Here is a 25,021-nt window from a genome sequence, read left to right on the forward strand (position 1 = left end):
CAACTAAACCATGGCACCAAGTGCCTCATCCAGGCTCTTCCTAAACACCTCCAGTGATGGTGACTCCACCACATTCCTGGGCAGCACATCCCAATGGCAAATCACTCTTTCTGGGAAGAACTTCTTCCTAACATCCATCCTAAATCTCCCCTGGTGCAGCTGGAGACTGTGTCCTCTTGTTCTGGTGCTGGTTGCCTGGGAGAAGAGACCAACCCCCACCTGGCTACAACCTCCCTTCAGGGAGCTGTAGAGAGCAAGAAGGTCTCCCCTGAGCCTCCTCTTCTCCAGGCTAAGCAACCCCAGCTCCCTCAGCCTCTCCTCCCAGGGCTGTGCTCCAGACCCCTCCCCAGCTTTGTTGCCCTTCTCTGGACACCTTCCAGCAACTCAACATCTTTCCTAAACCGAGGGGCCCAGAACTGGACACAATGCACACCTTCAGGGCCATTCCTCTTTTCCACTGCATTTAATTATGTATTTACTTTTAATGTGGGCTCCAGTCCCATGGCAGCCCATGGGATCAAAAGGAACAAAGTGGAAGTGAAGCACATCTTTAAATGTTTGGTGGGGCGCCACGCAGGGGAACCTTTCCCTCCTTTGATTCGCGACGGGCTGTTAAAGCCTCGCTGCGTGCTCTGATTCCTTTGGTTTCATGACTCTGTGCAAAAGACCTGCAATGCAGATCAGAGTAGAGAATATGCTCCTATAAATAGAACACTGCTGACCTTTTTATAAATAATTTAACTGCTCCTCATACTAACTTTAGCTCTCCTCAACGTGGCGGCGGCGGCGGAACGGGGCGAGGGGGATTGGCTCCCTTCCTGATTGCAAGGGGCTGTGTTAAGACAATATCTCTGCTCCTCTTTACTTCTAGCTAAGTACCCATTGCATCAAAACCAATTAGGGGTGCTGAAAATCATTAGTAATGCTTAGTAAGTCTTGGTGATGAGTTTGAAATCTGCCCTCCCCCCACCACCACCTTTTGTTTGTGGGGTTGTTCCTGACAGTGGCCTGGTTTGGCATACAGAGAATGCAGTTTGGCACTCTCCAGAGGCAGGCAAGAAAACAGGGGGTCATGTTTTGAATGAGGTGAAGGACAAAGCCTTGTGGCCCTGCACCTGGGTTGGGACAGTCCCCATTATCAGTGCAGACTGGGGGGTGATGAGATTGAAAACAGCCCTGCAGAAAAGGGCTTGGGGGTACTGGTGGATGGGAAGCTGGGCATGAGCCAGCAGTGGGCACTTGCAGCCCACAAGGCCAATTGTGTGCTGGGCTGCATCCAAAGGAGTGTGGCCAGCAAGCCAAGGGAGGTCATTCTGCCACTCTGCTGTACCATGGTAAGACCTCATCTGGAGTGCTGTGACCAGCTGTGGGGCCCCCAACACAGGAAGGACAGGGACCTGTTGGAGCATATCTAGAGGAGGGCTACAGAAGGGCTGAAGCACCTCTCCTGCAAGGACAGGCTGAGAGATCTGGGGTTGCTGAGCCTGGAGAAGAGAAGGCTCTGGGGAGACCTTATAACAGTATTTCAATATCTGATGCAGGAGTACAGGAAGGATGGGGTGGAACTGTTTAGAAGGGCTTGTAGTGATAGGATGAGGGACAATGGTTTGAAACTGGAGCAGGGCAGATGTAGATTGGACATTAGGAAGAAGTTCTTTACAGTGAGTGTGGTGGAACACTGGAACAGGGATGTGATTGAGGCCTCATTCAAGGCCAGACTTGATGGAGCAGCCTGATCTTGTCCAACCCCCTGCACACTTCAGGGGGCTTGGACAAGATGACCTTCAAGGCTCCTTTCCAGCCCAATACATTCTATGATTCTGTGTGACAATGCTCAAACTTATCAAAACACCAAATTGTAAGTGAAGCCATTCCTGTTACCCCTTCACTCCAAACCATCAGCAGGCTGTATTGTAATGGTCAGGAAGAGCTAACTTCTCATGGAATGCTAAGTATCAGATCCAGGCCACTGTGCATAGATGCAGAGCTCTGTGTTTGCTGCTAGGGGACAGCTTCTCCCCTCTCCCCAGTGCATGTGTTTCAGCCTAGCCTTACTGATGACACCATTCCCTTTTCCATAGCTTTTAGCAAATGAAGTTGGTGAAGATGTGAATATTCAGAGTCTCTTGAGCAATTCTGGCAGCTGGCGTGGACGAGCTCAGCAAATTCTTGTTCTCCAAGGCAAGGTGAGTTAAAAGCCTGCCTGGTGGCAGCTGGGGGCTGGGATGCTCCATCCAAGTATAGGTATTGCTCCAGTTTAAGGCAAAGACACTGCTAGTCCTGAATGAAGCATTTCTTGACATCTGTTCCTGCTTCTGAGGTGGGCCCCAGTACAAACAGTGTTTGCTTCAACTACAATCTCAAACTGTGCCAGTTTAGGCTGGAGGTGAGGAGAAAGTTCTCCCCAGCAAGAGAGATTGGCCATTGTGATGTGCTGCCCAGGGAGGTGGTGGAGTCACTGTCCCTGGAGGTGTTCAGAAAGGGATTGGATGTGGCACTTGGAGCCATGGTTTAGCTAGTCAGGAGGTGTTAGGTATTAGGTAATAGGTTGGACTTGATCTCTGAGGTCTGTTCCAACCTTATTGATTCTGTCATACATGGCCAGTCTTCCCTGTGCTGGAAAGAGCAACTCTCGGAAGAAAACACTTTTCTGGTCACTTTTGTAAGGCTTTGGATGTGTTTCTGTGTGCACATGTGGCAGTGGGCTGTTCAATTTTAAACGTGTCAGAGCTCCTGCAAGCTATTCATCAGTCCATTGCAAACCTGCAAGCTTCAGCATTGAAGCTGGGAACCTTTACCATCTCTGTGAAAGGAGAGAGTCCAGTGACCCTGAAGAGCTATGGCAGCCTGGTTCAAATCCCAGGATGCTTTGGAGGTATCTCCCTCCACTGAGGGCTGAAGGAGCCCTGTCAGTCTCCACGCTCTGACTCAGACACCTTTGTTCAGTGCCAGAAATCAGCTGGGAAGAACTGAGGCCAGATAAGACTTTTTTTTGTTCCCTTAGGAACACCAGTAAAATCTTTAACCCTTGAATCTTCTGAAGGGCACAGTCTGGCTGAAATGTCAGCTCCAGACAGGGAGGCAGTTTTCACTGCATCTTAAATGAAACCTCTCTCAAGACAATTGGATATATATTTCCCCCCCCCCCCCCCCCCCCAGGTTTTCTGCTCTTTGATTTGATGCCAACAAGCTGTGAGGTTGTTTTTTGCACTCTAATTGTCTGAAATTGTTAACCTTTATTTTCCCTTCAGCAAATTCCACTTTCTTTCTGCTAGAGCCCTGGCTGGGATGTAGCTGCAGACTGTACATGCTTTAATGTGGAAGTTTCCTTCTGAGCCAGTCTCCTCAGGCCCCTTCTGCAGTCAGTGGGGATCTTGTAAATACAGCCCCTGGATCAAAAGTGTGGTAGGTTGCAGCTTATCTTAGAAGACACCTCCAGAACAGGGCAGAGGAACTGTGCTGTAGCAGTGCCCATTTCACAGAGTCACAGAATAGGTTGGGTTGGAAGCAACCTTGAAAATTCACCTAGTCCAACCCCCTGCAGTGAGCAGGGAACATCAACTAGAGCAAACTTAAGTAGATTCCTTCTACTAGCTAAAAGCACTCTGCAGGGAATTGCTGAGATGCAGGGGTTGAGTTCACCTGACTACACAGAGCTGTCTACTGCCAGATGTAGGGCGTTGCTCTGACCTACTTGTCCCTCCAGTGGAGTATGGATGTCTTGTAGATCCTGTGCCATATATGCCTCCCAGCATGGCTAAACCAGGGCTGGGTACCTGTCTTCAGGCTGATGAACTGTGCCTTTGATTGTGGGCATCCTGGGTGGTGATTCTGCTAAAGCTCAGGATGCTTAAATGTATATGGGTGAGTGGGTGTCTGCCCTTTAAGAGGAGATCTGAGATGTTATTCTGTTGCCCACCCATGTTTAGTGGCATTCAAGAGACTTTGGAGTGTCTGCCTGGCCTCTGCATGTAGAATAGAATCATAGAATCAACAAGGTTGGAAAGGACCTCAAGGATCATCAAGTCCAACCTGTCACCCAACACCACATGACTAATTAAACCATGGCACCAAGTGCCACATCCAATCCCCTCTTGAACACCTCCAGGGATGCTGACTCCACCACCTCCCTGGGCAACACATCCCAATGGCTAACAACTCTCTCTGTGAAGAACTTTCTCCTCACCTCCAGCCTAAACCTCCCCTGGCACAGCTTGAGACTGTGTCCTCTTGTTCTGGTGCTGGTTGCCTGGGAATGGAATGGAATGGAATGGAATGGAATGGAATGGAATGGAATGGGGCACAGATCTCTCCTGTGTACTGAGTTTCCTGTAGGTCTGATGTCACATCTCCCTGCACAGATGACCTAGGCATCTGCAGAGTTGTTAGCAAAGTTACATTTGGAAGGTCACTGATCTGTGTTAGTTAGCCAAGACAATGCCAAGAGATAGCATGCTGCTGCACTCAGTTTGCTTTGGTTGTGTCCCCTTTGGTGCTGGACCACTGTACACCTAGTAAAAACTCTGCAGGAGTTGTCACTGTTGTCCCTTAGGTTCGAGAGCTGGAGAGTCAGCTGGCTCAAAACAAGAGCAGAGCATCTCTGAGTGAGCTTGGTGTGGGCTTGCTGGCACTTACTGATCCAAGGAAGCTGTCACCCCAGGAGAAGAACCTGTTGAAGATTCGCAGCTTGGAAAAAGACAAGAAAGACGCTTTGGAGGTAAAACCCTGTGAGCTGCCAGAGTCCTGCTTGGGTACAATAGAGTAGAGTAGAGTAGAGTAGAATAGACCAGACCAGGTTGGAAGAGACCTTCAAGGTCATCGCATCCAACCTATCATCCAACAACATCTAATCAACTAAACCATGGTGACTCCACCACCTCCCTGGGCAGCCCATTCCAATGGGCAATCACTCTCTGTGTAGAATTTCTTCCTAACATCCAGCCTAAACCTCCCCTGGCACAGCTTCAGACTGTGTCCTCTTGTTCTGGTGCTGGTTGCCTGGGAGAAGAGACCAACCCCCACATGGCTGCAACCTCCCTTCAGGGAGTTGGAGAGAGCAAGAAGGTCTCCCCTGAGCCTCCTCTTCTCCAGGCTAAGCAACCCCAGCTCCCTCAGCCTCTCCTCCCAGGGCTGTGCTCCAGACCCCTCCCCAGCTTTGTTGCCCTTCTCTGGACACCTTCCAGCAAGTCAACCTCCTTCCTAAACTGAGGGGCCCAGATCTGGACCCAGGACTCAAGGTGTGGCCTAACCAGTGCAGTGTAGAGGGGCAGGTACAAAGAGTGTATCCAAACAGGATGAGTGATCATCTGGTATGCCACTTCCACTTATTATATCCTACCAGGTGATGTGTGGTGCTCACCCAAGCAGCTGGGGCTCGGTGCTAGGCTCTAACCCTCATTTCCTGTGTGTTTGCCTCACTGCAGAGACTCACTGGGGAACATGAGGCACTCCAAAGGAGCCACGAGGAAGTGAAAAATAAACTGGAGGCATCAAAAGCCAGGAACAAAGTACTGTGCAGTGAGGTGAAGACCCTGAAGGGCCAGATCATAGCCCTGCTGGAAAAAGGAAAGCATGATGACGAGCTCATCGACACCTTGCTGGTACAGCCTGACTCTTGCTGTCAGTCCCAGCAGCCCGCAGATCAGCCCTCTGCTAGAAGTGAGGAAACATGGTGTCACTTAATGACATGATGACACAGACAACCTTAGGGCATGCAGGGGCCTGATGAATCAGGCTGTGTCAGCCAGAGGTTTCCTAGTCAGCTGAAGCCCTTCATTTGGGATCAGATCATGCAAAGGGCTGTAAGACATGCAGCAGACACGCTGGAGGGAAGGGAGGCCATCCAGAGGGACCTGGACAGGCTGGAGAGGTGGGCACAGGCCAACCTCATGAAGTTCAATAAGAGCAAGTGCAGGGTCCTGCATCTGGGTCGAGGCAATCCCAGGCACAAATCCAGGCTGGGCAGTGACTGGCTGGAAAGCAGCCCTGAGGAGAGAGCCTTGGGGGTGCTGGTGGACAAAAAGCTCAACAGGAGCTCTCAATGTGCACTTGCAGCCCGCAAAGCCAATCAGATCCTGGGCTGCATCAGGAGAAGTGTGGCCAGCAGGGCAAGGGAGGTGATCCTCCCCCTCTACTCAGCCCTGGTGAGACCCCACCTGGAGTACTGTGTCCAGTCCTGGAGCCCCTATTACAAGAGGGATGTGGAGGTGCTGCATGGTGTCCAGAGAAGGGCCACGAGGATGAGCAGAGGGCTGGAGCACCTCTCCTATGAGGACAGACTGAAGGAGTTGGGGCTGTTCAGTCTGCAGAAGAGAAGACTCTCAGGGGACCTAATTGTGGCCTTCCAGTATCTGAAGGGGGCCTACAGGAAGGCTGGGGAGGGACTGCTCAGGATCTCAGGTTGTGATAGGACTAGGGGGAATGGAATGAAGCTGGAGGTGGGGAGATTCAGGCTGGAGGTGAGGAGGAAGTTCTTCCCCATGAGAGTGGTGAAGCCCTGGAATGGGTTGTCCAGGGAGGTGGTTGAGGCCCCATCCCTGGAGGTGTTTAAGGCCAGGCTGGATGAGGCTCTGTCCAGCCTGATGTAGTGTGGGGTGTCCCTGCCCATGGCAGGGGGGTTGGAACTAGATGATCCTTGTGGTCCCTTCCAACCCTGACTGATACTGTGATACTATGATACTAAGACAGCACCAGGCAGGATGCAGTTGCAGTCAAGTGGCTCTGAGCTGCAAGTAGTGAAGGAAACATTCTGCAGAATGATTGGAATGGGATTGTCTGGGAGGTAGAGGAAGGGCTTCGTTCCTGACCCATGAAGCTGGACTGTATCCACTGTTCTGCTTTCAGCTCCACTGGGAGGTTTTTCTTAGCACACCTGCAGTCTTACACTTTAATTTGGTGTATTGCACAGCCCCAAGAAACCAACCTGAACTATGAGTACTAAACCTTGGGCACATTCACTTGCAGTAGCCTGAGCTGAGAGGATTTGGCCTCCTCAAAGCCAAGAATATTAGCAAGGACTCAGGATGCAGTTATGCTGAAATAAATGGCTGCTCTTCTGCACTTGCAGGACCTTCTTGTTCTGCCATGCTTCTAAATGGTCTTCCCCAGTTACAATAACAAACAACATTTAAAAATAGAATGTTTGGTGTTGGAAGAGACCTTTAAAGCTCATCTAGTCCAACTCCCCTGCAGTGAGCTGGGACATCTTCAACTAGATCAGCTTGCTCAGAGCCTCAGCCAACCTGACCTGGAGTGGTTGCAGAGATGAAGCATCTCCCACCTCTCTGGGCAACCAGTGGTTCACTCTCCTCAGCATTAAAAAAGTCTTCTTTATATCTAGTCCAAATCTCCCCTCTTTCAGTTTCAAGCCATCCCCTGTTGTCCTACCAGAACAGGCCCTGCTCAGAAGAACCTTTATCATTGTGCACCACACTGAAGATCTCACTCAGTGTTTGTGTTTTATCAGAGCCAGCAGAAGCAGATGCAGGAGATCTTGCAGCACCTGAGCCAGCAGGATGAGAAGTACAAGGAGCCCCAGCAGATGGTATCCCCACGCCTCAACAATGAGCTTCAGAGATCAGAGTGCCTGATAGAGCAGCTCAGGCAGGGCTTGCTTGAACGAGAAGCGAAGGTTAAAGAGCTGGAGGCAGAAATTGCACAACTCACACTCCAGGTCAGAAGAAATGAGCTTTGTAATCATTTTAGATCTGCTCTTCCACTTCCTTCTCTCTCTCTTTGAGATGGTTGCTGGCTTGATATCTGCCCTACTGGCACTCTCCTGATGGAATGGTGCAGCAGGAGCTCTCTCCTGTGACTCTTCAGTTTCTTTCTGTTTTGTATGTGGCTTTTCTTCAAGCAACAGAAAACAGAAATGCCAATCACATCCACATGTGGCTTCAGCACAAGGCTGTGCCACATGTCTGACAGCAAGGGTTGGGCTGCAGTAGGCACTCCTCAGCACTCAGCATCCTTAGCTGCTGAAGGAAGCAAGGAAGCAAACGTAGATGAGGCCAACATCAGCTGACTGCCATGATAGCCCTCATGGGGTGATGGGAGCCCTAATAAGTCAGCCTCCTCTACTATAAAGCACTTCAAGAACTTCCTCTCCCTCAGATCTCCAGGATCTGATGGGTTTCAGACATATGGACATTTCATGGTGAAGATGAAAGAATTGGGAAGGTTGGCCCCTTATGGACTAGCATGGTAAAAATGTTTTCACCTTTTGTGGGCTAGTGTTGCAAGCTGACACCATTGCCAGAGCACAGGCATAGGAGTGGAGAGCCAGTCCATCAGCCTGCCAAAAGCTTTGTTTCCATCCTGCAATGGGCAGAAACAAATGGACACTTTCTGAGGAGGTCCTATAAACCCAGAAGTTCTGGCATGCTTGAAGCAATAATCATAAGCTGCTAATTAGGCATCAGTGCTGCTATTTTCCTTTGAGCTGTGTGATGGATGTTATAACCTGCTCCAACATTTACAGAGGGAGCCTGCCCATCAGTGGAACTGTTCAGGAGCTGCTGATCCACCACCTTCTGAGCACTCAGAAGATCCAGGTTTCACTCTGCTTAGTCCTCTGGCGTCAGACAGCAGGCAGGGTGGACGGATTGGATCTGCTCGGTAAGGAGACCCTGCTGTCAGTGTTTGAAGTTGCTGTGAGCTGTTCAGAAGCATGCTTTTCCCAGACAAGGCATCAACCCACAAGTGCTGTGTGCTAACAGCTCTGGCAGCCTGTTTACAGTAGATGGGAATCTCTGATCACATTATCTCTTGGACTTTGCTCCTGGAAGAGAGAAGGATACACAGACTTGTAGGCATGACTACATTTGGCATGGTGGTAGTACTGCTAATTCCCTTTCTCCAGCTCAGATGCTGTTTATCTGGTTATCTTAACTGCCTGTGATTGCTCTCTCTTATGACAAACTGGGCTTGCAAAGAGCAGACTTCTGAGAGGAGGTGGTGAAATAATACAAAACACCATTTTAGGTAAGCACTAAATCACTGCCACGTTACTTAAATCACTGCATGGGCTTTGACTAGGATTTCCTTGCAGAGATGTTGAAAGCTCACCACACTCTCTGTTCTTCACCAACACCCTTTTTAAAACCTCACTGAGGACCATGTAAATTACCCTAAATGCAGCAGTAAGTGTGGTGCTTGTTGACACTGAGCTGACTCTTGGTCACTCTGGTTGTGCAAAGGCACCATAATAGCAGAGCAATTAGATCCTTTCCAGTTAAAATGCTGGGTTTGTTCTAAAGAGTCCATGGGCTAATCAGCAGTGAGGATTTGAGAGTGTCTTCTGAGGAAAGAGGACATTTGTCATCAAGTTGCCACTGATTTCTTCTGTGTAGTTTTAACTTGCCTGCCACATCACTTTAGACACTTGATTGGGCTTTGAAATGGTCAGATGTGTCCCTGGGTCTACACAGAGCATTAGTGCAGTTTAAGGAAGGTTCTCAGTGTCTGAGTTAGAGTTAAAGCACCCTTGATTTGAAAGTTTCTGTGTCTCCAGTACTGTGTCCAGTTCTGGGCCCCTCAATTTAAGAAGGACATTGAGACACTTGAAGGTGTCCAGAGAAGGGCAACAAGGCTGGGGAGAGGCCCTGAGCACAGCCCTAGGAGGCTGAGGGAGCTGGGGTTGTTCAGCCTGGAGAAGAGGAGGCTCAGGGGAGACCTTCTTGCTCTCTCCAACTACCTGAAAGGAGGTTGTAGCCAGGTGGGGGTTGGTCTCTTCTCTCAGGCAAGCAGCACCAGAACAAGAGGACACAGTCTCAAGCTGTGCCAGGGAAGGTTTAGGCTGGAGGTGAGGAGAAAGTTCTTCCCAGAGAGAGTTGTTAGCCATTGGGATGTGCTGCCCAGGGAGGTGGTGGAGTCACCACCCCTGGAGGTGTTCAAGAGGGGACTGGATGTGGCACTTGGTGCCATGGTTTAGTAGCCATGAGGTGTTGGGTGACAGGTTGGACTTGATGATCATTGAGGTCTTTTCCAACCTTGTTGATTCTATGATTCCACTGTTGTGCCCTCCTGACTGACTTTATTCCCCCACCTCTCCCACACCTCCTGAAGAAAATCTGTATTTTAGCCACTTTTTTACTCCATGTGTCTGCTGGCAGGAAGCAGGAAGGCAGGTGGGCCCAGTGAGGTTGGTTAATGGCTTGGTAGAAGCCACTAAGTGCAGCACATGAGTTATTGCCTGGCTCCATGTGGCTAACAAAGCTCTGTCACAAAAATAGCTGACGTGTCAGGTGGGCAGTGGGCGAGTCTGAAAGCTGCAGGAGCTGCTTAGGACTTGTTCAGGAGGCCTCCCTCATTCCATTAACTTTCATATGCTGATGAACTCTCCAGTCCATTTTACTTTAGTGAATCATCTTTTCCTATCAGGAAAGATGAAATGGAGAGTGCTATAAATAGGAACTAAAGCCCCTTGGAGATGTCAAAGCCAAAATCTGCCTCGTTAGGCTGGGCCTCTTCTGTCATTATCAACCTTAACTTGATTTCAGGATTAACCACTCCTAGCCTGGAAGGCAGCTCTGCATCTTCCACAATATGAAGGCTTTATCCTCTACTCTCTGCAGCCTAAAGACAAGGGAATGTGGGCTGAGTCTGCAGAGATTTGCCTTTAGGCAGCCAAGCTCAAGTTCAGCAGCAAACACACATTAGGATTTTTTGTCCCAAGCACAGATTGAACTCACCCAGACTGGAAGTGCCATCCCAGCAGCTCTCTGAACAGAGGTGGTGGTGAGGTGGGGGTTGGTCATTTCTCCCTGGTAACAAGTGATAGGGTGAGAGGAAATGGCCTTTGAGGTGCACCAGGAGAGGTTGGATATTAGAAGAAACTTCTTCACTGAAAGGTTTCTCAGGCCCTGAAAGGGACTCCCCAGGGAGGTGGTGGAATCCCCATCCCTGGAGGTGTTTAAAGGACACAGAGAGGTGGTGCTCAGGGACATGGTTTAGCACCAGACTTAGTGGACTTAGGCAATAGTTGGACTTGATCCTGAAGGTCTTCTCCAACCAAAATGATTCTGTGGTACTCCAGTGTTACCAGCTGACTCCTCCTGACAGGCTTTCATGAGCATCTCCACACAGGAGAAGGGTTCAGAAAACTGGCATTGGGAAACAAAAGTTGTGCCCCTTGCTGCAGAGCAAGGGTTCTGTTGGTTATGAAAGCAAAGCAACATGCAAACACCACCAAAGAGCAGCAGGAACCTGGGCTTGTCTCTCACCCTGGTGGCTGAAGGTGGCAGATGAATGCTTCGTGCACTCAAGTGAGGAAACAGAGCAACGGTGGCTGCTTGTGTGGCTGCTGCCTCAATCAGGGCCAAACAGAGTTAAGAGTCCTTCCTGCTCTTGAATTGCTCTGTGGCTCCTCTGTGCCATGGAGCTCCACAATGCTGGTGTGGAAGGCCAGCAAAATATCCAGGAGTGCAGAGGTCAAGCACTGAGCTGTGGTTTGTATTCAGGGGGACACAAGGTTTTGGGGACGGGGAGCAAGCTGAGCTATTGTGTATGCTGTGCCTGTGTGCTGCCCACTTAAGAGGCTCTGGGAGTCTTTTCCCTCCAAGGCAGCAAAAAGCAGAGGCATTGGAAAATGACCAGAGTAATCTTGCAGAGCTGCCCTCTGCAGAGCTTAACAAAGCTTCTTTCCTCCCAGCATAGTGTCCAAGATGGGCCACGCGCTTGTGGAGTCGGCAGCGACGCAGCCCTCTGCTCTTGGTAGTAACATCACACCTGGAAGGTATGTGCAGAAACTTCACCACAAAGCAGGGAGGGCTCCTGCCACGCTCTACAAGCTTCTGGCAAGCCTTAGAATCATAGAATGGATTGGGTTAGAAGGGACTTTTAAGGATCACCTAGTTCAGCCTCCTGCAGTGAGGGGGGACATCTTCAACTAGAGCAGGCTGCTGATCAAGGCTTCTGTTTGTCTACCTTGTTGCTGTAACAAACAGCTACTTTCACCACCCTTTCTACCTGCTGCTGCCAAAGAGCTCTGCCACAAGCTCTGCTGTCTTCTTGCTGTCTTAATTTTTGAATGGATTACATGTTTTACACCCCATGAATCCCATTTTCCCCTACTTCACCCCTAGTCACCCAAGATTTCTCCTGCTTTTTGGGCTAAAGGAGATCTGAATACTCCTCTGAGGAGAGGTCAGAGAAGTCATGAAGAACATAATAATGAGCTACATGGGAAAACTGCCCCTTCCTTTCATCACATCTTAGGCACAAGAGCAGCCATTGTACTCCAGTGCTGCCTGAAGCCTTTCAGTGGGAGAAAATCGACAGCCTGTCATTTAATAGCTTAGCTTTGCCCTTTGGAGGATCCACATGCAGACTCCTCTTACTTTGGCAGTAGCCATGGGAGAAGATTTGGAGAATCCACATACAGGCAAACTCCTTTTGCTTTGGCAGTAGCAATGGGAGGAGAGTGAGAGAGACTGAACTGATCAGAGGTGGAAGTTTGTTCTCGGGGTGATGGGAAGGGAAAACCATCCTTGCAAAAGGAAAGATCTTTCTAATGAAAGTGCCTCTTTCTGTCCCATTCTTGCAGTCTAGAGAGTGGTGCTGGGGGGAGGTGGTGAGCCTGGCTCTGTGTTCTGCCTTAGGCTTCTGACAAGTGCATTTTGATATGTTTTTCAAATCCTGCCTTTGTTTCATTTCTTTCCTTTGTGAAATGGGAAACGGAGGCTCTGTGCTTCTGCTGCTTTCAGGCTCTCTGGCACTGGCAGCCAGGATTTGAAAGTGCTGCAGATCATGGAGCAGGAGGCTTTCTGCCAGGCTGCTGAAGTGGAAAGAGACAAGCTCCTGGAACTGGTCTCTGTGCTGCAGAAAAGGTAGTGCCCCCCTCTGCCAGTCTCCTCTGTGGGATGCCCTGCTGGAGGTGTGTGAGAGTCTGCAGCATGCAGCACGCTGCACCCTGCACTGCCCCTGGGATCCCTGCCTCACACCAGAGGCTTTCCCATTATTTTGTCTGCTCAATTTCCCTGCTTAGCTGATGACTCATTTTTTTATTTCATGATCATTATTACTCTTTTAGAACAAAGGGCAGATAAAATGGAGTCATCTTCACGCTTCCTGCTCCCAGATAAAACCAGAAGCCCTGTATTTATATGTGTGTGTGGTGGTATTTAGGCAGCAATATTATTCATCAGCAGTAAATACTGTAATTATAGTTATAATCTGACTGCTGTGCCAAAAGCTTTTCCCATTCTTTTAAGCCTCACTCTATCCCCTTCTAAATGAATTTTCTTCTGGTTTAGCTGAAGCAGAGTGGTGATTTTCCTCTTTTTTTTTGTGTGTCTCTCTCTCAATTATTCAGTTCAGTCTAGGGTGGTATTTAAAGCCAACTGTATTTCAGGGCAGGGGAAGCAAAATCTTTTCTCTTTAGATCTGTTTTACCTATTGCTTACCCCCCCTAGTTAGAGAATATATTTGATTTGAGTCCTAAATACATATTCCAGCTTGTGGGATGATGTACTTTTATCTCTCTGCTTTGGTTACACTAGGCAATGTTTACTTACTTGCTCTATTCTTTCCCCCTCCTTTTTGCTCTATTCTTTCCCCCTCCTTTTAGCTCTATTCCTTCCCCTCCCTTTTAGCTCTATTCCCCCTCCCTTTTTGCTCTATTCCCCCTCCCTTTTTGCTCTATTCTTTCCCCCTCCTTTTTGCTCTATTCTTTCCCCCTCCTTTTTGCTCTATTCTTTCCCCCTCCTTTTTGCTCTATTCTTTCCCCCTCCTTTTTGTTCTATTCTTTCCCCCTCCTTTTTGCTCTATTCCCCCTCCTTTTTGCTCTATTCCCCCTCCTTTTTGCTCTATTCCCCCTCCTTTTTGCTCTATTCCCCCTCCTTTTTTGCTCTATTCTTTCCCCCTCCTTTTTTACTCTATTCTTTCCCCCTCCTTTTTGCTCTATTCTTTCCCCCTCCTTTTTTACTCTATTCTTTCCCCCTCCTTTTTTACTCTATTCTTTCCCCCTCCTTTTTGCTCTATTCTTTTCCCCTCCTTTTTTGCTCTATTCCCCCTCCTTTTTTGCTCTATTCTTTCCCCCTCCTTTTTTGCTCTATTCTTTCCCCCTCCTTTTTTACTCTATTCTTTCCCCCTCCTTTTTGCTCTATTCTTTCCCCCTCCTTTTTGCTCTATTCTTTCCCCCTCCTTTTTGCTCTATTTCCCCCCCCCCCCTTTTTTTGCTCTATTCTTTCCCCCTCCTTTTTTGCTCTATTCTTTCCCCCTCCTTTTTTACTCTATTCTTTCCCCCTCCTTTTTGCTCTATTCTTTCCCCCTCCTTTTTTACTCTATTCTTTCCCCCTCCTTTTTGCTCTATTCTTTCCTCCTCCTTTTTGCTCTATTTCCCCCCCCCCCCCTTTTTTTGCTCTATTCTTTCCCCCCTAGTTAACATTTCTCCCTTGTCTTACTTTTGCCCAATAAAATCAATCACAGTCAGAAAAATACCTTCTTTATATATTTTTTGTTATTGCCACTGTGGTGGAAGTCCCATCCCCAGTGCTTGTAAGGCCTAACTCCTGGAAAATCACCCTGAGGGAATTTTATTCCTGTTGGTAAGCCTGGAGGTTTTAATAGAGCTGTGCAATTAGAGAAGGGTGGAGGTGTGAGTGATAGCTGAAAGGGGGCCATCCTGGAGATGGGGTGATGAAGAACACAGAGCCAATGAAATGCACACTTGCTTGTAAAATGTGCCATGGACTGATGATTCAGCAGCTCCAGTTAGCAGGCATTTATCAAGAGCTCCTGCAGGTAAAGTAAATTTTGTGAGGCTGCCTGCAATAACTCTTGGAAGACCTCGAGGTAATGGAACATCCAGTCATACATCAGCAGGAAGATATGTTAAGGAATCAGGCATTTCTGCTCTTCTTCCCCTGTTGGAGTGTGGGTCAGCAAAGCTCAAGTAGCACACATAAAGCTTGAGCCCAGAGAGGGGCACTGGGAATGGGACCTGAGTGGCATTTATCTGCAGCAGCTGCTGGAATTTTGGTGCTTCACAATCACTGCAGAGCAGAGCGAGCCGGGAGAAGGTACTGACAGGTCTGCAGGGTTGGGCCCTGCTGGGGGAAGGGGGGAGAGCTGGAGGAACATTTGAGTTCTTCATAGTGGCAGAAGATTTAATAAAGGCCCTGCTGATCTTGTCATTTTTCCCCTGCTGTTGGCCTGGTGTGGCTGTGTCTAGGGCGGCACCTGGTCAAATGACAGTTTAGTGAATTCAGACCCACTGAGAGCCATACAATGTCTCTTAGCATGTCACCAGCCTGATAATTCACTGCCACAGGAGGTCAGAGGCTTGCCTGTGGCTGCATTTTTAAGGCAGTGGTACAATTTTATTATAGTTGTAATATTTTTCTACCTATACCAGCCAGAAGGGAAACAAGACTAATGAAACCTCTTGATTCAGGGGCTAATCAACCCGTGGGGTCAAGAGGAAAGTTCTTCCTTTCTGCCCCATCCACCACAGGAAGTCCATTCAGGTTTCTCTCTGGCTTTCAGCTCCTTTAAATCATTAGTTATCAGGTGCTGCCCTGCAGTTGGTGCACCACTGGCTGCATCTGAGGGCACACAGCACATTTGTGGAGTGAATTTTCCAAGGTGTTCTTTGGGGTGAATGAAGAGGCACTTGGCTCTGCACTGCAGAGCTGAACCATCAGTTTCTTTTCCACTTCCTTCCACAGGTAGTGTCCAATGGCCAGGTTTATTAGAAGCACCAGCAGGTTTCTCTGCTTGCTTGCAGGTGACTGACACAAAGCAGCTAAATGCTAGGCAGTGGGTTTATCAACTATTTTCCTTCCAGATTTTCCCAGTGTGTTTCAAAGCCATGCAGTTTGTGATTCCCCTCCTAAAAGAGCTCTCCTCAGCCATCTGCAGCTTGCCCTCTCCTCTGAGCAGTAAATTCACACAAGTAGGCAGTGTTAAGGGACCCAGGCAGCCTCCACTAATGAACCCATTATTTCCAACTGTACTCATTAGTTAATTCTGTTGTGGAAGCTGGGAGGCTGTCATCTGGAACAACTGCTCTGGGAGTTCTGCCTTTGGACGTGCAGAACATTCTCCTGCTTCCCTCTGTCGGGAGCTGCGCGGCATGGAGCAGGGTTCAGTATCAAGTCTGATCCTTGTAAGGTAGTCATGGCATACATCAGCTGAACTACTTTTTTGTTTGGTTGTGGGGTTTTTTGCCTCTCAGGGTGGAGGAAGGCAATGATCAACTCTTGGAGGCTGAGAAGAGGCTTCAGGAAGAGCAGCAGCGGCGGCTCATTGTGGAACGGCAGCTTGAAACGCTGCAAGGGGATCCTGGGCAGAACACAAGTGGACAGAAGCCACACCTGAGGAGCAAAGCAGGTGAGGTGGAGCATTTGACTACAGCTATGTCCCCACCTCAGTGGTTATCAGATAGCAAGAACATTTTTGGTTCCTATCTACTGAAACTTCAAGTGCTTGACCTTCCATGTGGTGATTTGGGCCTGCTCGGGCTGGTGGTCCAGCAGAGGCGAAATACTAGCCCCACTTGATCCAAAAGGATTTTGCCACAGCTTTGATTCTGCCACAGCTTTGATTCTGCCACAGCTTTCAGTGGGTCCAAGGCTTTGGCAAGGTGTTGTTTTGATGGGATGACAGCCTACAGAAAATCCTGACCCTGCTCCTCGTTGTCCCCATGCCCACTGCTGCCTTCCCTTTGCACCTCTGCCCCGGGGATTCAGCTGAAGGTTAAGAGCAGAAGGAAAGGACGCATCCCAATTTAAGGCCTGTCAGTGCCTCTGAAAAACTATTGCTGGTGATGAAGTAATTAGATCTGCTGTAATTTATTATCTCATGAACGTGCTAATCTCCTGCTATAAATATGAAAGCCTCCCTGGCATAGTTAGAGGAGGAGAGAATTCATGGTGGATGTGAAAGTTTTATTCCCCCGATCGGCTCCTTTTATGGCCTCAGGACTCTGATTCTGCCAAGTGTCTAAACCAATCAAATGGCAAATATTCTTAAGGAAGCTTTTGCCAGTGGTTTCCCTTTTTATGTGTGTTGTCACAAAGTGAAAAGACTTTAAGTGCCAGGATGGGAAAGAGTAGGCAGGAGGAATCCCAATGTGGCAAATACTTGGATGCCCTCGGGCTGAGTTACGGTGATCAGAGAGGTCACGAGCCTCAGCAGAGACCTTTGCAAGCTCTTGGCCTGCTCCATGCTGAAATGCATGGTCTTGGCTCCTAAGAGGACTGCCCTGCAGCTCAGCAGGTTTCTGTGCATCTCCCATCATCCTGCTCTTGGTCATATGCATGTTAGACAAGAAATTCTCCCCAGAGCAGGTCACTGGTGCAAAAGAATTGGCTGCTGCTGTTCACTGTGACCTCAGTTTGTGCAGGAGAGCTAGAGTCACCTCTCTAACAGCTGCATGGTGTTCAGACCCTCGAGGGGCAGTCATTCACCCACCCAGCACAGAGGGAGATTTAGGTTTGCAGGAACAGGATTCAGAGGAGACTTTATCCTGAATGATTGCTTCAGGCCTGCTTCTCTCTATGAAATATGACAGAGTCACAGAATGATTTGGGTTGTTATGAAGCTTTGAAGGTCATCCAGTCCAATGCCCCTGCAGTGAGCAGGGCCATCTTCAGCTAGATCAGGTTGCTCAGAAACTCATCATCCAACCTAACCCTGAATGTTTCCAGGGGGCTGGGCAGTCTGGGTCAGTGTTTCACCACTCTCAGTGTAAAAAATATCTTCCTTCTCTCTAGTCTAGACCACAGAATCAATAAGGCTGGAAAAGACCTCAGAGATCATCAAGTCCAACCTGTCACCCAACACCTCATGACTACAATCTCATCTTTAATTTGAGCCCATCACCCCTTGTCCTGTCACACCAGGACCCACAAAAAGCCCATCCCCATCTCTCTGATAGGCCCCTTTCAGTAGTAAAAGGCTACAGGAAGGTCTCCATGCAGCCTTCTCCAGGATGACCAACCCCAGCTCTCTCAGCCTGTGCTCACAGCAGAGGGGTTCCAGCCCTCTGGTCATTTTTGTGACCTCCTCTGGACTCGCTCCAGCAGGTCCCTGTCCTTCCTGCGCTGAGGACTCCAGAGCTGGACAGAGTGCTCTGGGTGCAGAGTTCAGCTGAATTTTGGAGTTCTCAGGCTTCTACACAACTTAGTGAAGAACTGATGTGTTGATCTATGATCATACCTGTGCTCCACTTAGATGCCTTCTGCAACTGTACAGTGACAAGGTGCCCAGGTCCTGAGCTGTTTTGGTCCAGTTGTTGTGCTGCAGTAGCTGTTTGGTAACTCACCTCTGGGAGATGGGCATTTCAGAGCTGGGGAAAATGGGCTCTTCCTAACCAGTGTGACAGGTTTCTCTTACTAAATATTTAGTTCATTAGTCCTGCTTGCTTAAGGACTGAAAGCAAATGTCAGAGAGGATTGGCAGTGAGACTAAGAAGGAGAAATCCTCTCTGAATCCTTGAGCAGGTAACTGTTTCACCACCCTTCTTTGAAGAGAGCTCAGCCCCAAACTCTGTGGAGATAGGGTAGGATAGGGTAGGATAGGATAGGATAGGATAGGATAGACTAGACTAGACTAGACTAGACTAGAATAGAATAGACCAGGTTGGAAAAGACCTTTGAGATCATGGAGTCCAACCAATCACCCAACACCATCTAATCAACTAAACCATGGCACCAAGCACCCCATCCAGGCTCTCCTTAAGCCCCCCCAGTGATGGAGACTCCACCACCTCCCTGGGCAGCACATCCCAATGGCCAATCTCTCTTTCTATGAAGAACTTCTTCCTAACATCCAGCCTAAACCTCCCCTGGCACAGCTTGAGACTGTGTCCTCTTGTTCTGGTGCTGCTTGCCTGCTTGGGAGAAGAGCCCAACCCCCACCTGGCTACAACCTCCCTTCAGGGAGTTGGAGAGAGCAAGAAGGTCTCCCCTGAGCCTCCTCTTCTTCAGGCTAAGCAACCCCAGCTCCCTCAGCCTCTCCTCCCAGGGCTGTGCTCCAGACCCCTCCCCAGCTTTGTTGCCCTTCTCTGGACACCTTCCAGCATCTCAACATCTTTCCTAAACTGAGGGGCCCAGAACTGGACTCAGGACTCAAGGTGTGGCCTAAGCAGTGCAGAGTTTGTACAAGAGGCATGTCTGGAAGTCTGTGCTGTACTTCTGCAGCAGAGCATGTAGGTTATCTGAGTGCTTTCACAGCAGATAGTTGAGGAAATCAGGAGTGAAAAGCTTGGGTGTAAAATGGAGACTAGAGAACCTGCTAATTACCATAATGTTCTCCTTTCTTTCTGAAAGTGCAAAATTGGAGAGAGCTGAGCTAATTGCTAAGCTGGTGTCTGGCCTCTTCATTTCAAGGGAAGGCAGTAATGATGCTGCCTAGCTAGGCACAACCCAGTTGCTTGTTAAAATTGTTCATGCTTTTCGGTGCTGGGGGTTTTGGGGGTTGTTTTCTTGTTGGTTTCTTTTTTCCTCTCTTTATTTTTTTAAGCTTTTTTAATCCAAACTCCTAATTAGCAAAGAATAATCCCAAGGGAGAGGAGGTAAGTAACAGCAGGTTTTCCTCAGCCTTGTAAAGCACAGCAAAGATCAAAAGCATTTCTTGGTTACACAACACAGCCTCTTTTCTCAGGTGGTTTTGGCAGAGCCCCTTCTGCTCCCTGACCAGGTTCTTTCAGGTGCTCCACATGAGGAGTGTTCAGTGGGTTAGTACTGAGTTTACTCATCTGAAGGTATTTGATAGGGGATTTTAGTTTGGGGAAGTGATACAGCAGTGTTCTGCCACCACAGCACCACCACAGCACAGCAGCTGCAGTGTGCAAGGTCCAGGGAGGTGATTCTCCCCCTCTGCTCCGCTCTGGTGAGACCCCACCTGGATTACTGCTGCCAGTTCTGGAGCCTCTGTGCCAGGAAGGATCTGGAGGTGCTGGAAGGTGTCCAGAGAAGGGCCATGAGGATGAGCAGAGGGCTGGAGCTGCTCTGCTATGAGGACAGACTGAGAGAGTTGGGGCTGTGCAGTCTGGAGAGGAGAATGCTCCCAGGAGAGCTAATTGTGGCCTCCCAGTATCTGAAGGGGGCTCCAAGAAAGCTGGGGAGGGACTTTTGAGGGTGTCAGGGAGTGATAGGACTGGGGGGGATGGAGCAAAACTAGAAATGGGTAGATTCAGATTGGATGTGAGGAAGAAGTTGGTCCCCATATGAGGGTGGTGAGAGCCTGGCACAGGCTGCCCAGGGAGGTGGTGGAAGCCTCATCTCTGGAGGTGTTTGCAGCCAGGCTGGATGTGTCTCTGAGCAACCTGCTGTGGTGTGAGGTGTCCCTGCCCATGGCAGGGGGGTTGGCACTGGCTGATCCTTGAGGTCCCTTCCAACCCTGACAATTCTATGATTCTATGAATCACAACACAAAGCTGATTCTCATCACCAGCCTAGATGTTCACTCTCTTGACACTGGGTGTCCTGAGTTGAACCCAGGGAGGAATATGTAGGGTGAAACCAGGTCAAACCCATTTTCTTCAAAGCTGATTTTGCTGATTGCTTGATTTTTGTGCTCCTTGTTGGGCTGAACCACATCTACACTTCCCTCCTGTTGGTGTGGCTGGCTCTGTTGATTAGAGAAGGTCATTTACATCTCTCCAGCTGATTCAGCCATTTCTCTACAGCAAAGGCCACCCTCCAGTCCCCTGGGTGCTGGGATAAGTTCAGCACCCTCTGCTACTGGAACAGGTTGCCCAGAGATGTGATTGAGGCCCCATCCCAGGAGAAATTTAAGGTCAAACTTGATGGGGCCCTGGCAAACCTGATCCAGTTGGAGATGTCCCTGCATGCTGGAGGGGGTTGGACAAGCTGACTTTCAAAGGCCTCTTCCACCCCAATCCATTCTGTGACTCTGTGCTATAGCTGTGGTCACTTCTTGCATTCCTGTCTGAACTTCTCAGGCACACCATCCCTGCCTGTCTTCTCTGAGCCTCCTTCCATTTTAGGGGCTCACTGCTCAGTTGCAGATTTTTGCTTCTCTAACCCCAGCAGAAAATCAGAGTTGTATTTTCTCTGTAGCCCTGAAGACATCAGAAGGGCAGGAGTGAGGCTGCATGCTTTGGGTGGGCCTCCTAGGAAGGCATTCCTGGTTTAGAGCCTTAGTTGGAAGTCATGTTGAAGTGCTTTACTGCTTTGTATTCTTTACTTCCCCTGTGTTGTGTTTGTGATGGGGATCAAAATGCTCTACAAAAGCTGTCCCAGTGTGTGCCACACACACAGAGGCCTGATCACAGGCACTGTGGAAGCAACAGTTGTCATGACCTTAAGTGAAACACAGCAACAAGATAACACCCAAATCACCCTTTTTCTACTGCTTCTATAACCTCTTGGTTTGGCCACTGACAGAGTTTTGGATCATGTTATTTCTTCTGTAAATAAAATGGTTTGTGTTGGAAGAGGCTTTTAGAAGTCATCTGGTCCAAGCCCCTGCAGTGCTGCTGCTGCACTTAGCTCTGACATGCAAGCTCACCATGGCTTCCTTCTGCTGAAAGGAGATTCAAATCATAGGCACAGTACCTTCATGGGTGTCCATAGAACTTGCCAGGTTCCTCAGATGGTTGCTTGTTTTCCTGGAACCCCATCTGGGGATTAACTCTGTAGGCCAGGCTGCGAGTCACTCAAGCCTCACCTTGCATGTGAGTGCTAGGAAGGAGCTCCCTGCAGCCCACCTGTCCAAGCTGCCTCTAGAGCCACAGGCAATTACTGAGCACAAGGTATGGGTGCCCTTCCTCCAGGCTGTGTTCACAGCATCACAGAATGGTGGGGGTTGAAAAGGACCTCTGAAGACCTAGTCCTACCCCACTGCTAAAGCAGGGTCACCCAGAGCAGCTTTCCCAGGATCCCAGCATCCAGGAGGGTTTGGAATCTCTCCAGAGAAGGAAACTCCACAGCTTCTCTGGGCAGCCTGGGCCAGGGCTCCAGTGCCCTCACTGAAAATAAGCTTTGCCTTGTTTAGTGGAACTTACTGAGTTCCACTTTGTGCCTGCTGCCTCTTTCTCCTGTCACTGGAAAGGGTCTGACCACATCCTCTTGCCCCTCACCCTTTAGTTCAGCATTGCTCAGATCCCCTTGGGTCTGCTCTTCTCCAGGCTAAAACAGCCCCAGGTCTCTCAGCCTTTCCTCCTCACAGGGAGGCACCAACCCCCTCAACATCTTCACAGCCTCCACTAGACTCTGACTCTCTCCATTAGCTGCCTGTCTCTCTTGAACTGGAGGCAGCAGGTCCAGCGTTACTGCCAGCAGCTGAAATTCCCTCCTGTCCTTTTAGCACTGGTACTGCCTGCTCCCACTCCTCAGAAGTTAAAACCTCTCAAGCTCTCAATTCTGCAAGCACTCAGAAATGTTGAGAGAGTGCAAATGTTCAGCAACACAAAGCTCAGCCAAGGAAGAGACCTTCCTGGTTTACCTTTCTGGGGTTTAATTATTGATTGATTATTGATTTTCTTTCCTTTCCTTATGTGCTGCTTAGAAGCTTATTGGTGAAAATAAAGTTATGGCCTTTAACCACCCAGCTCTGAAGAGCACCTTGGTCATCTAGTGCTATTTTCTGCCTCAAAGAGGGAAGGAACAAGTGGTGCCTGCTCTTTCTCACGCCTGTCATAACATGACCAGAGAAAGGAGATGCCTTGCAGGGTTTTCTTCCCCAGAGCTGCAGCACTGTGCTCATTTGCTTTGAAGCTCCCCAGCTCACATGAAAGTTTTCCTTTTGTTTCCTGATAGGCTTGTGACCCAGCTGGAGCAGAACAAAGTTCTGAAGGCTGCTTTGGAGACCACTGTGAGAAAGAAAAGAAGGAAGACTTTAAACTGGAGCGAGACACAATGGACCAAGTGAAGGATATCTTTTTACAGGCCATTTGGCAACGGAAACAAGAGAAGAGTTGAGAAGATACTCAGAGTCCTTTGGTCTGCAAAGCAGGGAGAGAGCCCAGGCACCCTGCCCACCGATTGAAATGCAGTGGCAGGGGAGTTTTGCAGGCTTGGCTCATGCTGTTTCTTTAGCGTCTGCAGCAGAGGATGAGACGTGGAGATGGAATACATCACAAGTGAAGGTTTTGCACATCAGCAAATCCTGCCTGTAAGAGTTAGCAGGCAGCTGCCTCTCAGGCTGCACACACCATAGGCTGGTGCAGTTTAGGCAGCTGCAATTCTGCAGTTTGGGCAAAACCTCTCCAGTTTCAACAGAATTTTCCTCAGGGGGGGCTTGATAATCAATATGCTGCTGCCTTTGTCAGCTCCTGAAGGGATTTGTTGTACACAAGTTATCCCAGCTCCTCTCCAAAGTCATGCCAGGAAGAAATAGAGTTCTGTTTTTATCAGCACACTGATCCCTTCTCTGTCTCAGGCTTTCTGTGGTACTGAAGTGCCTAGAGAGTAGCCTAGCCTGGCCTGTGAGTATCTGCAAGTGAGCTGTGGTGGGGCTCCTCTCATCATCCCAGCCTGTTCCTTCACTTGAATCTATCAGCAGCAGGGTTCCCTGAAGCTCAGTGGAATTCCCCCTGCAAGGCAGACTGTGCAGATTGCCCCTGCAGTCAGACCTACCTTAGATTCAGCTCATTCCATGCAAAACTTGCCATGCAGGTTGTGAATTCCCTGTTTGTGGATCTCTGCATTCATCCATCAGGCAGATCTTGTTTTGCTAGGATGGAATGCCAGCAGAAGGCAGGCAGGTCCTCACTGCAGTGGTGGAGGGACTTTTGGAGGTGTTGGAAGCCTTTGTATCTCTGTCCTTTCCAACTGCAGCCTGGTGAGAACACCAAGTGCAAGCTAATAAGGCATTAGAATGCAGGGAGCTTGCCTTGGGGATTACTAACAAATGTGGAGGGCTACTCATTTCTGCACAGTGCTGCTTTGTTTCTCAGTTGAAGGTCTTGAAAGCTGCTCTTCTTTCTCTGCTGTGCTTTGTCAGCCTCTCTGAGTGGGATGTGCAGAGTGCAGCAGCGCAAAGTGAGTTGGTTGAAGGGCAAAACTCCTGGGACAGGGATTGTGTCCTGATTCCACTCCTGCTGGGATGAGGCAAAGTGGGAAGGAGCAGAGTGGGAGTTACTCCAGATGTGGCAAGGGTTCTTTTTCCTGCTTAGCTTCAGAGATGTCTCTCTGCAAACAGCTCCCAGAGTCCCTGGTGGAGGAGTCCTGGAGCTGAGGCCAAGCTCTACACCTAAGAGCTAACCCTCCTGGTACTTCAGAGTCCTGTTCCACTCCCCTTGTTGTGGCCTATAGCTCAGCACAGCTGAGTGTCTCTTGCAAAAGCCCAGCTCACTGCCAAGTTCCCCCTGCTCACCAGGCCAGTAGCATCAGAGGAAAAGCATCTTCCAGCCTGTAATCCTCCTCTAGAACCTCGAGGAACCATAAATCCTAGATGGAGAGACAGACAGAGTCTCACCCACGTGAGCTGCAGTTTGTTTCTCTTCAACTCTGCCCTGCAGATTCTGCAGCAGGGTGGGGTAGAGTGAGCAGAGCAAAGGGAAGGGCTCAGCCCACCTCCAGCAGGTGTTTTAAGGACCTGGAGCAGCAAGGGAGTCACTCTGAGAAGCTGCCTGAGCTGTGGCAGAGGTGTGGAGGTTTTGCTGTGCGGTGGCTGCTAGATTCAGGCTGCTAGCTTGCAGCTGCAGCTGCTGATTTCACCACTGCAGGAGTGTGGAGCAGTAATATTTTCACCTAGGTCCAGGAGGGGCAATCTGCCATCCTCAGACACAGCCACTGTTTGTCCCCTGTCCTGTGACAAAGCAGTGGAGATCATCCCACTCTGCAGGAAAACTCTCCCTGGGGTGGCTGTGGCTCCAGCCTTGAAGCACAGCTGGGAAAGTGGGGGTGCTGTGTGTTCCAGAGCACACATGGCTCACCAGCACACGGAGCAAGCCTCTCCCCAGGTGCTGCAACACTCATTTCTCTCAGGGTGGGCTTGCTTGGGGGCACACAGAAGCATCTTCCCTCTCTTTCCCCCCCCCCCCCCCCCCCCTGCACAAACACAGGAACAAGAATGGAGCTAAGACATTATGAAACAGTTGAATTAG

At 49.4% G+C, this 25,021-nt stretch overlaps 1 protein-coding gene across 1 annotated transcript in view; it reads left to right on the forward strand.

Annotated features, from left to right (window-relative positions):
• The window catches only part of CCDC13 (coiled-coil domain containing 13), a 37,049-nt gene extending 13,720 nt beyond the window's left edge, over positions 1 to 23,329 (forward strand). Inside the window, 12 exon segments of the mRNA XM_068145883.1 lie at positions 2,082 to 2,186; positions 4,553 to 4,717; positions 5,424 to 5,600; positions 7,466 to 7,672; positions 8,480 to 8,616; positions 11,651 to 11,734; positions 12,705 to 12,827; positions 16,178 to 16,332; positions 21,612 to 21,705; positions 21,707 to 21,724; positions 22,731 to 22,794; positions 22,797 to 23,329. Coding sequence (XP_068001984.1) covers positions 2,082 to 2,186; positions 4,553 to 4,717; positions 5,424 to 5,600; positions 7,466 to 7,672; positions 8,480 to 8,616; positions 11,651 to 11,734; positions 12,705 to 12,827; positions 16,178 to 16,332; positions 21,612 to 21,705; positions 21,707 to 21,724; positions 22,731 to 22,794; positions 22,797 to 22,892 — 1,425 coding nt within the window. The 3' untranslated portion in view covers positions 22,893 to 23,329.
• The last annotated feature ends 1,692 nt before the right edge of the window (positions 23,330 to 25,021 follow it).

Source organism: Melanerpes formicivorus, unplaced genomic scaffold, assembly GCF_026170545.1.
Source record: "Melanerpes formicivorus ecotype bairdi unplaced genomic scaffold, bMelFor1.0.p_v2 SCAF_13, whole genome shotgun sequence".
NCBI classification, from domain to species: domain Eukaryota; kingdom Metazoa; phylum Chordata; class Aves; order Piciformes; family Picidae; genus Melanerpes; species Melanerpes formicivorus.